General features: G+C 41.7%; 5 protein-coding genes across 5 annotated transcripts; 1 reads left to right on the top strand and 4 right to left on the bottom strand.

The window, feature by feature from the left end:
- Positions 1–64: 64 nt before the first annotated feature.
- On the bottom strand, positions 65–3,151 carry BEWA_038890 (hypothetical protein; the record flags this gene model as incomplete). The annotated part of the gene is made up of 1 exon (XM_004833246.1): positions 65–3,151. One exon carries the CDS (start codon positions 3,149–3,151, stop codon positions 65–67), a length of 3,087 nt encoding a protein of 1,028 aa, XP_004833303.1.
- Positions 3,152–3,422: 271 nt separating this feature from the next.
- Positions 3,423–3,992, bottom strand: BEWA_038880 (hypothetical protein; the record flags this gene model as incomplete). Its single annotated transcript, XM_004833245.1, has 1 exon — positions 3,423–3,992. One exon carries the CDS (start codon positions 3,990–3,992, stop codon positions 3,423–3,425), a length of 570 nt encoding a protein of 189 aa, XP_004833302.1.
- A 586-nt stretch (positions 3,993–4,578) lies between these two features.
- BEWA_038870 (hypothetical protein) lies at positions 4,579–11,623 on the bottom strand. The gene is made up of 6 exons (XM_004833244.1): positions 11,503–11,623; positions 11,172–11,341; positions 5,065–5,255; positions 4,862–5,029; positions 4,728–4,828; positions 4,579–4,693 (listed from the first exon to the last, which is right to left on the bottom strand). The coding sequence occupies exons 1-6, from the start codon at positions 11,565–11,567 to the stop codon at positions 4,615–4,617; spliced, it is 774 nt and encodes a 257-aa protein (XP_004833301.1). The 5' UTR covers positions 11,568–11,623; the 3' UTR covers positions 4,579–4,614.
- An 80-nt stretch (positions 11,624–11,703) lies between these two features.
- Positions 11,704–14,985, top strand: BEWA_038860 (phosphomannomutase, putative; the record flags this gene model as incomplete). The annotated part of the gene is made up of 8 exons (XM_004833243.1): positions 11,704–11,766; positions 11,882–11,996; positions 12,032–12,108; positions 12,147–12,238; positions 12,488–13,966; positions 14,381–14,594; positions 14,767–14,841; positions 14,875–14,985. 8 exons carry the CDS (start codon positions 11,704–11,706, stop codon positions 14,983–14,985), a joined length of 2,226 nt encoding a protein of 741 aa, XP_004833300.1.
- On the bottom strand, positions 14,986–16,904 carry BEWA_038850 (conserved hypothetical protein; the record flags this gene model as incomplete). The annotated part of the gene is made up of 1 exon (XM_004833242.1): positions 14,986–16,904. The coding sequence occupies exon 1, from the start codon at positions 16,591–16,593 to the stop codon at positions 14,986–14,988; it is 1,608 nt and encodes a 535-aa protein (XP_004833299.1). The 5' UTR covers positions 16,594–16,904.
- Positions 16,905–16,959: the final 55 nt, after the last annotated feature.

Here is a 16,959-nt window from a genome sequence, read left to right as displayed (position 1 = left end):
AAAATAAATCTTGAGGGATCCATCAGGAATAGAGAGAGTATTCCAGGAGCATCTCCATAGAATCTCAAATCTGTCTAACCCAAGGATCTCCTTTATAGCGATTATAGAGTTTCCATCCTACAAAACAAGCCAAGGCAGATGTACCAAGAATGCCTGTAGAGACGCCAGTGATTACTTTCCAGTTAGAGTTAGGAGGGTCTTTAGGAGAGCCTCCATAACCAGCACCACCTGAGACTCCTTGAGCAGCAAAATGAGCTTGAGGATCAGAAGTAGTAGCAGTAGCAGATTGAAGAGCAACTTCAGCTTCATATTTAGGGTCTCCCTCATCACCTAGATCTTCCTCACTTTCCTCAGTTTCTTCATGGTCTTCTTGTGTACCTCCATCAGCTTCTCTATCTCCACTTTCACCATCTCCAGGATATACTGAACATAAGTTTAGACTACTTTTGACTTCTGGGATTTTCCCGCTAACATCCTCCCAATTCCCTTGTTTGTCTTTATTCTCAAGCCATGCACTTTGATTGCTACACTCAATGTATATCATAACTGGTGTACTTTGATCGCAGTTAGGGAAGTAGACAGTCACCTTTTTAACATTCTCAAGAGGAAAGCCCATCTTTACAGTAACATCTTGCTTCTCATAACCATTGTAGAAAGAAGATATTGTAAAAGTTTCCTTGGAAATATTAGAAATATGGTCATAACCTGTGCATCCTGAAATTCTTTTCTTGGTTGGAATGATCTTTATCCTTTTCGGAGAACACCTACCGTGACAGTATTTGTTTGGATCACCCTTATTTGATATATTGATTTTAACTGTGTGATGAATCCTGCAGTTTACCTCATCTAGTTTCTCCGTAAGATCTTTCTGTGGAGAGTTACCTATGTAAAACGTCCGTGATTCTTTCTTATCAACTGGTTTCCATTTTGTAGAATCTGGACTTCCAAGATTCTCGAAAAATGTATAGCCTCCACTACTTTTAACAAATCCTACAAGAAGAGGAATCTCATTGGATCCACCTAGATCATTCTTCCAATAATATACTACAACCTTAGTTACGGTATCTTTAGTGGCTATATCAGTATCATTTTTATCAAATGTAACCCTGGATATTCTTGCGTCACCTTTAATTACGTATTCTTTCGTAGTGTACTCACCCCCATGAGGATGCCTTGGAGATGGAGATTCTGTGATCTTTCTATGATCCTTTATACATGTTGGTGCTTTACTATCACTATATAGCTTAGACGGATCAGTAGGATTATTGATTTCAAATGGAACAGCGTTATTTTTTTGGCAATTTTGATCATCGAGCATAAAATTTAAATTTTCAGATGTTAAAGTATCATAACTACCCTGTATCCAACTACCCTTTCCCTGCCCTCCAACATTAGTTGCAGCGTATGAATAATACTTTGTCTCTGTCTGGCCATCACTCTTATTGGTGGAAATTCCAACTAGGATAGGTTTATCTGGCTCACCCTGCCAGAAATATACATTAGTTTCCTTTACGTCTTTAATACCTTTCTTATTCGATCCTATTTTATTTCCATCTACTAGTTGCTGTTGCACAATAAAAGGACCATTTGTGTTTGCTTTATGAACAATCCTTAAAAAACCTTTTAGACTGGTAGACTCCTTATTGATGATGATATAGTCGGCCTGAGTACCAAAGATCGTACTGTAGGTACCAGAAAGTGTGTTATCCTTTGGTTGTTCTGTTATATTTATCTTGACACCCTCCTTTGGAGGAGTTGTAGCAGGAGAACATTCTTTTATTTTGAATGGTTCTTTCACGCTGTTGAAAATTCCCCTGATTTGGCCGGATAAATCATCATGTTTTTCCCAGGTATTATTAGTTTTTCTTTCGTACCATTCATTTTTTTTAGAAGTATTAAGTTCCACAAAAATCAGAAATGGATTCGTAGGATCACAAAACGAACCATACGACAGGACTTTTGTGACATCTTTGAAAACTAGATTAGCAGACCCTATTTTCTGCCTATGATCCTTGAGTATAACCTCTGACACAGAAAATGGTCTCCCATCTGACTCTTTACTTGTATATTCATAGGCCGAAAGTTTAAGGTTAATATCCACAGTTCCATTATGACGGGTGCTAATTGTACTTTTATGGTTACTATCCCTAGAATCATGACAACCAGAGTCTCGTCCTAAGTGAATTCTAACAGCATTATTGAGTGTGCAACTGAGGCGGTCCAGTTTTTTCTTTAGATCTGTTCCATAATTGGAGAAACCAGCAGTCTCACCTGGTTCCAACTTTATCCATTTATAATGCTTTCCACCATAATCCCCTATGTTCTCATACCAAGTAGACTGTCCAACATTGGGTTTAACTTCGATCAAGAGAGGATTGTTGAGCCTATCATCACCTTCCCAGTGGTATACTGAGAGACTAGAATTCTTATTAATCGAAAGCAATTTCCATAATTTGGAAGTATGTTTACTTGGGTCCTTATATTTTACCAGATTGTTCTCATACGTAACATAGTATTCTCCGTTATCTGTTGGAGTATGGTCAATTTTTGTGTATATTTCTTGAACCCTTTCATATTTATTAATACTGACATTTGCGTTACTACATATTTGACAGTAATAAGGATTCTTTTGCTCATTCCTGGAAATATCAACTCTATGAAGATTGTGGATAGTGCAGGAAACTCTATCAAGGTTTTCCTTGAACTTTAGAGTGGATTGATTACTCTTTGTAGGAAATCCATGAGCGTCCTCAATCCTTTTCCATGTCAGGTTATCTCCATTAGTACTGGCATTCTCATACCAGTCATAACGGCCTACATATCTAGCATCCTTTACTCTGAGGATCAGAGGTACTTTTATAACACGTGCATTTTTGTCATGCTTAAAAGAGTAGTAAGTTGTTACTTCCCAAGCCTTAGGGTGTTCATCGGAGAATAAAGTAGAGTTTCCACCCACGCCATTTTCTATTTTAAGAGGTTGTCCATCATAGTTGAGTCCCTTGATCCCTTGCCTAACAAATTTCTCATGAGTGCAATATCCGTATTCAGTAGCATCTTTTAGTGAACCTGTTTTAGTAGTTATAAGGCCCGCACTCTTTTGGCATGTACATGTATATCTGCATTTGCTACGTATATCCACCTCTACAGACATTCATTCTTCACCTTATCCTTCAAATGTTTCAAAACTCAGAGATCCATGAGTAGTCTCAATGCCTACACATTCTCGGTACTATCCATGCATTCATCATCCCTCACAACTAGTTCGCCGTCAGAGACTATCCACAGAACAAGATGAGGAACTATCAACACGGTCCTATGAATGATCTCTGTGGAAGACATTCTGCAGATTAGAAGCACCCTTTTTGTCACCATATAAATGGCAAATCCCCAAGAAACTCAACATTTTGTGGCCAAACCACATGTTATACATGCACACTAATGGCATCTACAATGCCTAGCCAGTCATGCATGATACACGACTGCTCTATACCCGAGCATAGCTCGGTGCCAACACTCAACTTACCCATAGAAAACCCTTGTTTGTCGAGAGGGGAACTTATAAAATCCATTGTGACTGCTCCACTGCCGTCTAGATATGCCTCCGATTTATCTTCCGGCTCAGGTGCGATAAAGATGTTATGGGCACCTCCCTGTGGTCCTACAACGGGCGAGTTGTATCCTCCTGCCAAGTTTGATCCAATGCTCGAGTCTGTGATTAGACTATTCGTCTGGGTAAAGGGCACAGACGTTTGTGAACTCGAGGCAAATGGACTAGTGAGTGGTCCAGATTGCTGCGTATTCGACCACATGGTATTCCCAAAAGCTCCCGTTGAGGAGGTTGCGTTTCCGACCGAAGATAAACGAGATTTTATGCCTGGATGGGCGCTGGAAGTTACGCTAGGAACGCTTCCACTCCAACTGTCCATACTGGAGCCGTAGGAGATACCCTGGGACTCCTGTCCGAAATTCAAATCCAGAGACGCCGTATGCATACTTTGCGAGTTGTAGGAGGCTGTAAAAGTCGTGTTTCAGCATTTACTGAGCGGCGAGTGTGTAAGGGGCCGATAGGGGCTAAAACTCGGTCCTTAAAGCCCCCAAAGCGGACGTTACTTGGCAATTTAAATGCTCACGCATATGCAAAAATTTGGTGGCGAACAAACCTGTTTGAGAGGAGCTTTCGTCGCCTACGTCCATCGGTGCAGCATCGCCGGCGGCATTGTGGTACGCGCGGCGAGATCTCAAGTTCGAAGACATTTTTGGCGCCTAAAATGATAAATCAACACACAGGACCATTTCCAGTTATTTCAAGTGACGGAGGGGCGCCTGGTGGGTTGGCCGCCGGTACACATGAAGGCGAAGCTCAAATGGGCACAAATTCTGCCATTTATGTGACTATATGAGTGCGTAGATGGGACTGCGGACGTGTAGAATGAATGGAGGATGAGTTAGACAGGAGGAATGCATGAGTGGAGCTCCTGGTCGTTGCAATGGATGAATGTCCATCTCGTCTCCATTTGCTACTTTTGGCCAAAAGACTCTCCATTATGATTCAGGAGCGACTATAGCGCTCTAAATCGCCCGCGTATTCACCGTATGTCACCTGCATGCTTGTCATTACGCCGTCTGTTCGTTGTACAATTTCATAACACTGGCGTCGTTTCCCGAGGAAATGCGCTCCAGGTCCTTGAGACTCCTGAGGATCCGTTATGGATGCAGAAAAAACTCACAGTTTCGCGGTATAGGCATCGTACAGGCCGTATGGTTTAAACTTGGCAGATTCTCTCCATTTAACAAGGGTCTTTGCAAACGCATCCTTGTCGGATTCAGACTGAATGAGCTGTAACTAGGGAGCAAAACAAACCTCTGGTGATTTACTTGAAAAAACGTCGAGGAGGTTGTAGAATCTGTCCAGGTACGCATTCCAGCGCGAGAGATAGTCCCTCTCTAGTTCCAGAGAAGCTGATCTCATTGTCTGTGCCTGTTGCTTGTCAAATTTGAGATTGTTTAGCGGCGCTGATTCCTCAGTAATCTGTAGAATGTGATGTTAGCATAGAGCATGCATACCTGTTCCAGCTCTTCCATACTGTTTAGACCGTGATTCCTTAAATTATTTGCGATAAAAGTGTCGAGGGGTTCATCCTCCTCTATCTGGAGATTTTTTGTAATCTTCTTGCCATGTTTGATGCGAGTAGATGCTAGTTCGATCAGGGATTCTTCCAAGAGTTGCCCGTTGCTTGTGCACTCGTTAATGTAGCCTGAATGTGGGTGTAGGTATGAATTTTTATTTGGATGGGTGGATGTTTCTTTGGTATGTTGTGATTGTTTAAACTTCCAAAAGTCCGCACAAGTCATAGCATTCCAGTGTACCAACAAGAGAGTAGTCTAGAGGGGAGAGTCTCATGGTCCTAGTACTGCCTATTGGCAGATGTATGAGGGGTCTTCTACAGGCGAGCAATTAGTCGCGCAAGTAGAGCAGGTCCCTTCCATACGGCAAGACCACCCAACCCAGCCGTTGCTAGACTACTTCCACCTATCTTTAGAGTATCTGCAAGTGCAGGAGGAAGTAAAGAATCTTCAGTTGTTTTGTAAAAGTACTTTTCTGTTTTGTCAAGCTTCTCAAACTCTACCATTAGAAGCTTGTCACGCTTGAAATCAGGTCCTTTTCCAGAGTAGTATGCTATTACACTTTTAGCAACTATATTGGGTGGTATGCCTTGTAGAGGGGAACCATTGTGCTGTATATTCTTAACCACAAAACATGTTTTCCCTTTAACAAAATGGGTAAAACTAGTATACTCAGTTTTTTTCTCAGATTCCATTATGTCATTTCTTGTAACTTGAATTTGTTTCTGTTCATTTTCACCTTCAGAAGGATCGTCATACTCAGTACAACTTCCACTTGTCTCAAGACCATTTGTATATCCAACATTTATGGTAACAGGTGGCAATTTAATCTTTAAAAGCTCCAAAATCTTTTCCCTATGATTATGATCATTTGGTTTATCGCCTCCGACCAGCTTCCATTCATTCGAGTCAATAAACTTCCTTCGATACCAACCTCCAGATGAATATGGAAAATTAATCAGGAGTGGAATTCCATCGGGTCCACTCGGATAGCGATACACATACACTTGAGTGGCATCATTTGGAAAATTAATTCCGGTCTGTTCCACTCCTCTATCCTTGAATCTAGATGGAAAGCCACAGAAAGATATTGGAAGTATGAATAGTCACTACTAGTCTGGCTATTACCATAGTCTGATACTGTAACTTGCTTGACATTGCAACCGGGACATTTATAGATACCATCACTCTTCTTAGAAATGTCCATAATATGAGTCTTAGTTTTTTGACAGTTTAGTTTATCAAGATTCTTATTGAAATCTTTGGCAGTTACATTTCCAGAATTACTCAATGTTTTATCACCATCGTAGGTGTAATAAACTGGAGAATCTCCCTCACCAAATTGAATAATCAGGGGAGTTTCGAAAATTTTATCACCCTCCCAGTAGTAGACTGAGACGCTCTTATATCCGGAAAGACTAGGAAATCCTTTAAGGTTAGAAGCTCCCTTAATAATATCTTTAATTGTATCGCCCTTTTCTGGAGTATGTACAATCTTCCTATATTGTCCATTTTCAGTGGAATACGTTTCTTCTATCAAATATATCTTTCTACCAATGTTCTGGTAGGAGTATCCTTTGCTATCCTTTTGGATTTTACTTCCAATATGTTGTTCAATGTTTATAGTGACATCATTACTCATACTGCATTTTAATGTTCAGCTATAGTACAATAATATAACACTCTATAGAAGTTCATATACCCACATTTTCCATAATCCTCATCTCCCTATTTTTATCCATCTTTCCATAATAGTACTCCATTAGTGTCTCAACTGGTGTGAGCAGAATGGTCAGTATAGATGGTATATTCCCTAAGGAGGAAAAGTCCACGAGTGGATCCATGCATACTCAATATGGTACATTCTTTAAAAACTCTAGGATGTCCGTATCTAACCCAAGGGTCTCCTTTATACTTAGTATAGAACTTATATCCTGCAAAACAAGCCAAGGCGGAAGTACCAAGAATTCCTGTAGGTACTCCTATAGCTATACCAGGATTAGAGCCAGTAGAAGAGGGTTGAGAAGTTTCAAGACGAGCAGCTTCAGGTCCAGGAGCAGCATGTTGAGCTTCAGGAGTAGCAGTAGCAGGAACAGAAGAAAGAGGTGATCTACCTTTATCAGCACTGGCAGCGATAGATTCGATAACATCCTTAACCAGTTCCAGAAGTTTCTCTGTAACATCTTTGACAACCAATCCAGCTACACCTGATTCATATAACACAGAACCAACAGTTTCAGTCACCTCCAATAGTTCTTGACCAAGGTTAGAGCCAGCTCCACTATTACCATCTTTACCAGTAAGTCTTTCAGGTCCTTTGGGTCCAGGAGCACCTGGTAGAGATGTCTCTTCTTCACCCTCAGATTCTTCCTCTTCATCACTATCATCGTCTGAGTCATCATCCTCTTCTTCAGGTCCTAGTCGTCCATCAGGACTTTCAGAACCAGAACGTAGTTCTGGACTCGGAGGTCTAAGAGGTTCTTGACAGTTTGGCAAGCCACTGACACCACGTTTATTAAGTACATTTCTTAGTGCATTCCATTGTTGACAGTTGAGCTGCCTTTTCTCTATATCCTGTTTCCTAATACCTTTAAGCTGGCGGGACGTTCTCTTCCACGACCTGTTATCACCAAAACCATCTCTCCTAAACCATCCTGTAGCTTTAGAATTATCCCCGGTTCCATATACATAAATAAGTGCAGGATTATTACCGGAATAAAAGGTATAGATGTCCACCGGACCTTTCATTGGAAAGTGGAACTTATTAGACTTTATACGTCTCCTCTTATCTTTGTCATTATCTTGATAGAATTTAATACCAGCTACACTATGTTCTTCTCCAATATGATATTTATATGCTTTAATGAGCGTTCCTGGGCTACCACTTAATTCTATATTTTCAGTTTTAACACTAACTCTCCCACCACCCTTATTCTTACCATGTTCGTCACAACAGTATGGTCGTTCTCCCGTAGATCTATCATGGGATAGATCGATAGTCACTCCATTGTAATTAGAACACACTATTTCATCGAGTTTTTTGGCAAGGATTTCGGTAGGTTTCTGATCATGCATATCTTTACCAGTATAAAAGTTGTTCGGTCCTTGAGTAACTTGTGTCCATCTTTGACCATTAGAATCGTGACTTGCAAAAAGGGTAGACTCTCCTCCAGATGACCGTTTAAAGTCGATCATAACAGGGACATTGCCATTGATGGACGTGTTTGAATAAAGTCTAATCCCATCGAGCGCGTCATGAGGAATCTTGATATTAAGCTTTTCCTTATTATATTGTACTCTGGATAATTGTACAGATCCACCATTGATCTTGTAAGTTGTAGCCATGTACTCACTTCCAGGAAGTGGAGCAGGACTAACAAACTCTATATTTTTATCTTTTGCACAGTTAGAAGTAGTGTCTAAGCCCTTATCTAGATCATCAAGGTTAAGTGGGATGACACCATGTCTACCGCAATTTCTGTCATCCAATAAAGCTTGCAGGGATACCCCTCCGGAGAGGGTATAGCTCTTCCAAATGTGTGGTTCGCTGCCGGCTTCCTGCTCACCATTCTCATATCTTTTGTAGTATACCTTTTCTTCACCTTTCTTGACGACCTCTAGTAGGAGAGGTTTTGTGTAATCAGTATCTTCATCCCAATAGAAAACTGATACTTCTGTAATATTTTCAACAACGGAGGTATCTAGGCTCTCATTATCTCCCAGGTTTTGGAGTAATTTAAACGGTTTTTTATTTTTGTGGATGTAGGCAATAAAGCCAGTAACATGAGGGATAGTAGTTTTTATCTCAACATCAGTTCCAGGTGGGCTAGGAACACACTGACATCCATTTGTCTTATCACATTTTCTTCCTATATCAAGTTGTAATGTGTTCCCATTTCCACTTTCACTCATCCTCCATGTTCAGAGAGATTGTCATTCAAAACTCTAAGATCCATGAGAGTATCCTTACCTACTCACTCCTTAGACGACCATTCATTCATCCTCCCTCACAACTAGCTCACTGGATGATCCTATGAGAATCTCATGAAGACACTGGTTAAGAGTCTACTGGAGTGATAGACAGTATCCCCAAGAACTCCAAAACCCATAACGTGAAGTAGGCCAAGAATCCCTATCAGACAACTGACAAACAGTGTGAGCATAACTCTTTAGCATTGAAGGTCTCAGTAGTAGTCCTCACAGTCCATTGGTCTCTCCCTCAGACTCTCCACTAGACTTAATGCAGGGACGAATGGCCAAGGATGAGTGAGTAGTCTAGTAGTCCATTAAACATGACAGATTTCAGGTCATCCATTAAAATTCCTCATATTCATAGACAATGAGAAGAGCTTCTGATTTACCTAAAACCTTACATCTGACATTCTTAGTAAAGGAAGACTTAACACTCTTACAGGCCACATATGCTCCATTCTTCGTCCAAAACCAAATGGAGCTAAATGTTCCACACTCTTTAGTAGGCCAGTTACTCCTATCATGCTCATACTTGGAATAAGTCTTGAGGTAACCGTCTCCAGTAAAGGCCAAGACTATCATTAAACCTTGGGATAAGAAGGCATTAACAGGTGGAATTGGGTTTTGATATGCACCAGCTCCGGCATATGATACTGCCTTGAGTCCCTCTTCACAAAACTTTAATGTCACAGTAATAGCTCCAACTTTTAAACCACTGCTCTTTATAGAACTCGCTACTCCACTATCTGGATAATGAAGTGTAACAAAGCACAAAACCATAGCAGTGATGTGTGGAATTGCAAATAGCCAAGCGGCATGCCACTCCCAATTCTTACTCCAATCAGTATTTGGACCCTTCTTTCCATTATTTTTAGGATCAGTTCCATTACACATGCATAAGATGGCAATGATGATACCAGGAACAGCACTCACGAACAAGACAACAAGATCGATAGCGTAGCCAGTGCTAACGTCAGTCAACTTGTAGGGAAGAATAGCAGGGTAAAAGGCATATATACCACCCATACCAACCATTCCCATAAGAATTGGAGAAGTGGCAGCGGCAGATTGATCAACACCTTCAGTACCACCTCCAGATTGAGCGCTTCCACAGGCAACAGCAATCCAAACACCAGCTGATACTGCTGATATAAATATTGCTATTATAAGTTGCCAAAATATAATCCTGTAGCTTATGTGTGACCAATTATACTTCTCAGCAAGTTTAGTAAAGATAAAGTAGTAAATACAAACTTGGATACCAGATAGAGGAATTCCTACATTAAAAAGGGAGGCATCTGCACTTGCCACGGTCATTACAGCTGCTACATTAAGTCCATAGATAAATGAGACTAACACGATAGTCCAATAGTAGAAAGTGAGATTACCCTGTTCTCCTCCAGAAGTGAATGCGATAAGAAGCAAGACAAATGACCAGCACAGTGCTACATTCGTTATAGCGGAAAGACCCCCAGCATAATTCTTCCACTTCTCCTTCCAAATAAGTGCTATGTTTACAATAGCCATCCCAGTAAACGTCGCCAGTTCCATAGGATTATGGACCATGTTAATGAAGGAGCTGGCATATTGCTGCGGAATTTTAAATCTATCCATTGCAAACTTTGCTCCAGTTAACGCCACACGGAGAGACTGCAACAGAGTCAGCCCTGCCATAAACATGGCGCCTTTCTGAAGATCCTGATCTACCATCTGTCATATTTATAGTCACGAGCTCTGTCTATATTTAGTAGCTCAATTTCTCTACTAGGGACTCTAATGCTCCAGTATTCTTTACCATTCAAGATGCATGTTTAAGTAGCTCACATCCTCAAGGTTTCATAGATGGAGTAGGAATGGAGAAGCCCCTTCCAGTCACTGATACATTCTCTGGTTTTTAAATAAGCCAACCGTGTGCTCATGAAAGACGCTCAGTTGCATGATAAAGAGCAATCTACCAATAGAAGAGCAGATTAGTGTTGGTGAATACACAGGCTCCCATACTATGTATACTCGCAAGATTCCTCTACTGTATCCACATCCATACCAATCATTCCTTCATCCAAAACCAAACTTACCCATTGATTTGGCAAACCCTTTTGCCTCTTCCAGACTCTTCAGCTGTTGGTAGTCCAGACCAGAAAGCTCTGCAATCTCAGAGTAGACGCAATTCAGGACTTTTATTAGGTTTGACTCGATGTTTAGGACCTCTAGGTTGATGCCAAACGTCGACAGGGAGGATATTTTCCTGCAGAATCGCACATGAGTGTGTAGACCAAGAGGTACATTGAAGTAGATGGTGAATTAGGGCAAATTTTGCACATTTATGGACATACATGGCATGAACGCAGAGTTCTTATAGACATGAAAAGTAAATGATGTACACAAAACAGACAAAACTCAACAAACCTTCCATTGTAGCTCTCATAGAGTAGACCGAGCAGCCCTGGCACCGATTCACTTGTCTCAATCATGTTTTATGAACAGAAACATCCGTTGAAAGTCGAGAAAACTCCAAGAGACGAAAAGTGAGCGACTGCTGTCCTTCCGCCACTGGGAGTCCACCGACCCTCCACTATCCGGGCGAATTCAGCTGCACACTTTAATCCAATGGCAAAGGGACGCTCAATTCTCCTCTTTGACCTTGACGACACGCTCACAAAGGCCTACCAGGTTCGTTTCTCGCTCTACTCTCTACACATTTGCCAATTTCTACCTGTTCTCACGTTTCTCATTCTTTATCCCACGCATTTCATCACCAGATGCTCATTCCACACTGACCATTCAGGAGATTGCTCCAGAGATGAAAGAGTGTCTCTCGGAGTGTCTGGAGAGGGGCTTCAGTTTGGGCGTCGTTTCTGGTTCGGATTTCAGCAAGATTGAGCGCCAGATTGGTCGAGAATGTGAGTTTTGGTGGGATGATAAGCACGTGGTTCAGTTTTGAAGAATTTCGAGTACGTCTTTGCCGAGAATGGAACACAAGCGTACCACCAGGGTGTCTTGATACACTCAGAGGTTTGTCCTTTCCGGAGACTAACTAGAGGAATGAACAGAGCATCGTCAACTTTCTGCCAAATTCGCTCCTGAATGAATTCTTCAACTTTTGTCTTCACTATATCGCCGACCTGGATATTCCAGTCAAGAGGTTTGTTGCATGAGTAGGTAACGGAATGTGGAGGATGGAATGAGATTGGTGATATTGAGGCTAAGTGGTTATATGGTTGTTGAGCATTCTGTCTGACGGTGAGCTAGTTGTGAGGGAGGGTGAATGAATGAGGAGTAGATAGGAGACTACTAATGGATTTCAGAGTTTGGAAGGGGCATACTATCTGAACATGGAGGATAGATGAGCATCTGGGAACTAACCACTAGATCTCCTTAGGTAATAACCCAGAATGGCTCCTCCTTCACCAGGTATCACTATTGACATTAAGCAGGATATCCCTAGTGAACATGGAGATGGGCCTACTACATACTATGGAGGATCTATTAACAAAGTTAAGCTGACTAAGGTTGAGGATCCTCCTGGTTCCGGATTCGTGAAACTCACACATGTAGCATCTAATGGAGGACTTTTTACAGTTGAAAAGGTTCTGTTTGGAAGTACTCCTGTTTCAGATATAGGAGCTAAAGAACCTATAAACTCTTTGGCAGTGTGGTATTGGTCCGGAGACAGTGGCCATAATCAGCCTCTTTTCATAGAAATCCAAGGTAAAGATAAATATGAACGTCATGAAACCAAGGGAAATGGCTCTTGGAATCCACATAATAACGGTTCTCAAACTACTAAACGGCTGGAAGGTAGATCCCTTGAAAATATACTTGACCTCCTCAACTGCCAACTCAACAAAGCAGTTACCTTGAATCTAACCTTTCAGAATTCGGAGAATAAGTCGGGAAAAAAGTACTGTTGCGGTTACCATAATCCTAAAGGTCAAGGAAATATCACTGTTAAGAAGGAAAAGGTTCGTTGTACACTGAATCATAACAGTGCTGATTATTATGAACATGAGATTACCAATGGATCCACGCTTTCTGGCATTAGGTATGATGTTAGTTATTATGATAGAAGACGTATAAAGCCTTCTAAACTACAATTTCCCATTCAAGATCCTGTTACTGTATACGCTTTGTACTGCGACAAGAATCCTAAACTTATCTACATCAAAGATGGAAGACAAGATGGCATTACAGGATGGTATAAGAAACCTAATAGCAGTGGTAGAGATAAAAATGAAGACTGGACAGATGTTACTCATGCGCTTGGAGACATAACACCTAATTATTTCGGTAGACTTGAATGTAACCAATGGAATGCGCTTGTGAAGGAACTAAAGAAAGACGGTGGATGTACAAAGTTGGAAGAATGTCCTACTCCACCACCTAAACCTCCTGGTCCTGGTGGTTTTTGTCCTGGAGAACCTGCTGTTCCTGGTTCTCTAGTTATTAATTGTGGACCTGAAGGAATTTCTGCTGTTTTATCTGCTGAACCTGAAGATATAGCTAAAGAACCTACTGGTACTAATTCTGAAGGTGGTGGAAAGGGTGATAGAGGTACCGGTGATGGACCTGGTGCTAGTGCTTCTGGAGATAATGAGAAAGGTAGCTATTATGAGTATGAGTACTCAGGTGAATACTCTGAAGATGAATCTCGTGCTGCTGTTGCTGATGGTAGTAGTAGATCTGAACCTGTAGCTCTTCAAACCACTCCTCCTACAGGCTCTCCTGATACTGGTCAACAGCCTCTTACTGCTCCTAAAGAACGTCTTGTTGCCGTAGCTCCTCTTACTGTTGGTACTATAGCCGGATACTTCTTTGCTGGAACTGCAGGGTCTGGCGCAACCTTTTTCGGAGGATGGAAACTCTATAATAAGTTTAAAGGAGATCCTTGGGTTAGACAAATATGAGTATCTATGGACTCTCCCAGAGATACTCTCCAGTATGGATACTAGCTTGGGTACTGAGTAGTTGGTCTTAATTTGTTGGCTTGTTGTTGATGTAATGGATACACAATAGCTTGTCCTATCATCCTGCCATGAGGAATTCTGTGGGCCATCTTACTATCAACATGACAATAACTATGGATAGTTTTCACTCCAGCTTTACTAGCACATCCACCCTTTATCCCCTTCAAATTTCTTGGATTGTGTAAAGCGCAGTGTTAGAATCTTCACCGTCATATCTCGACACAATTTCCATGCATTCCATTATCCAACTCCAGAAACAACTACCACTATATACTGCATTCATGTCGTGCACATTGCAATCTTTACATACAAACATTTAGGGGTTGCTTTACAGAGTGTAGAAAGGCAGTAATAAATATATCGCCAATCGGTCGTTCTTGCAGTTTTAATGAGCGTGTGGAATTTAACGAGCTAGATTCGAGACTTAAAATTAGAGAGAAAATGGTAAAGGCACTTGAAGAGAGATTTTCCGGCTGCGAACCTCCACTTCAATTTTCAGTAGGCGGTAAAATATCATTTGATTGCTTTCCAAAGGTAAGTGGGAGTGTAGGATGTGGAGTAAACTGTCGCCAAATCGGCGTACTATCTGACAAATTTTGGGTAAAACTAGCACATTAACATATAGCACCCGTACAAATGTAATGTGTGGAATATCTTCATGCACAGATAAACTCCCAAAGTGGACAAGTTAACATTAAAATTACAGGGATGGAGCAAAGTTTATGCGCTCAAATTTCTCGACTTTGAGGAGATCCACTTTTTCGGAGACATGACACATCCGGTATATCTTCTGCACAAATAACAATACATTCAGGGAGGAAACGATCACGAACTCTTTGTGCATGAAAAAGTAACTGGACATCGAGTAACAAATTCTCAAGACACACTCACACAGCTTAAAACAATTTTAAACTATACAAGTTAGCTACACTGATTTATCAGTAGAATCTATAGTATCAACGTCACCTATAGCATTGCTATCCTCTGGATGATTTGCAGCCTTGGTTTCCTCGTCATTAGCATCTTGTTTAATCTCCACGGGTGCCTCTTGTTCCTTTGGCAGAGCATCTGGTACGGTTGGCTCCGTTTCAACAGGCTTTGGAGCGACATTCGAATGACTGGCCACAAAATCCTGAGCCTCTTGCAAAAGTCGCTTAATCTCTTGCTCCCTCGTGCAAAAGTCGTTAAACCCAAGTACAATTAGCTGCTGCTTGAAAAAGTTTTCAAGCGCGTGGCCAATTGACGCTATCCAAGTGTCCGGCTTATTATACTTGTAACAATTGTCAAAAATTAAAAGAACATCGTCGATAAATTGCTGCGGCTCGACATAAAGATACTTGCGGAGTTTTCCCCTAATGCAGCTAAATGACATGGGATTCTTGATAATGTCATAATAGTCTGGACAGTTTTGTTTCTTTGGGTCAACTGGCTTGTCAAACACGTATCCTCCTTCCTGTTTAAGCAGCGTAGCCAAGAGGGACTGAGCCAGGGAATACCATTGCTTTAGCATTGGGTTCTTGAGTGTGGTTGCAGGTGGAAATGGAGCCTCCTTGTCCCATTTGGCCAAGTCTGGAAAACGAAGTTCAAACTCCTGTACCTTGACCAGGGGAGCGTCCAGCCATAACTTTTCATCATCCGCAAAGGGACGATACTGGAGCCTATACCGTTTAGGTTTTTGTGGCACCTCAGTGCTGAGTACAAGAGGCACACCACTGGTTGGTCCAGTTGCTTCAATGGGTATGTCGACTTCAGAAATCGATCTCTTTGAGGCAGTTGAGAGCCCAGATCCAGATCTTTCAATACTCGATCCACCCTTTTTCAGTAGAGCGATAATTTCTGCGTGTCCCTTTGCCTTTGCAAAGGTAAGCGCAGTTCTTCTTTGGTGATCCTTCCAGGAGGCATTCACTTTCTTTTCGAGCAGCAACTTTACTGCGTCGACGCGACCATCCCTTGCCGCGTAAAAGAGACAAGTCTGATTGTTTGTATCTGTTATATTCACATCAGCTCCATGTGAGATCAAAATATCAAGTACATTGGCGTGGCCGTCTCTTGCGGCATAAAACATGCAAGTTTGGCCCAATTTATCCTTGTGGTTCGGATTACATCCATTCTTTGCAAAGTATGAGCACAGCTCAGTACGTCCATCTCTTGCTGCATAAAACATACAAGTCTGGCCTATTAAATCAACGTGATTCGGGTTGCACAGTCGGTAGTCTTCGATTAGCAGCTTTGCGATTTCTAAACTCTCTTCATGGCTTTTGTGTGATAACTGACATAGTGGTGTGATTTTTGTGTTTGGCTCAATCAATTCCTCAATGGTAACTGGAATAGGGCCAGTTTGGTTTGCAGAAGCGTCGTCGGTTGGCTGTTCTGCTTTAACATCTTCTCCAGCTCCGCTAGTTTCCTGGTCGACTTGCTCCTTGGTCACCCTTTTGAACCGTTGGTCCAGAACCTGCTTGAACTCATCCAGCGTACCGTAAACCAGCGCCTTGATCAGCGGATTGTTCACGTAAGATTCGTGATACGCACTCATTTTCCAATCTCTACAAGCCAGCCATATACGTAGTTTCGAAAACTGGCAGTACGAACGTCTACAGACTTGGGAATGTCGTGTCTACCTGAGTGTCTGTCTAGTGTCGTCCATATACACCACGGTCAGTATCTTGTCATTATAGGGCCAGAAATTGTACAGGGAGCCTATCGGTTGGGATAAGGCCGAATTCGGGCTGTAGGACTCGCGTAGTGACAGCAGGGGCGGTACAGAGCCCGTAAAGTGAGCGCAATGCAGATAAAGTGCTAATATTAATCTCAAATGGATAGAAAAATAAAAGAGCGACTATCCCCAAAAAATACAAAATGGAGGCTGGGACGCCGCAACAACGCCCCAGAGCTGAGGGAA

The sequence above is a fragment of the Theileria equi genome, assembly GCF_000342415.1.
Source record: "Theileria equi strain WA chromosome 2 map unlocalized gcontig_1105316255037, whole genome shotgun sequence".
Classification (NCBI taxonomy): domain Eukaryota; phylum Apicomplexa; class Aconoidasida; order Piroplasmida; family Theileriidae; genus Theileria; species Theileria equi.
This window is presented reverse-complemented; position numbering and strand designations above follow the sequence as displayed.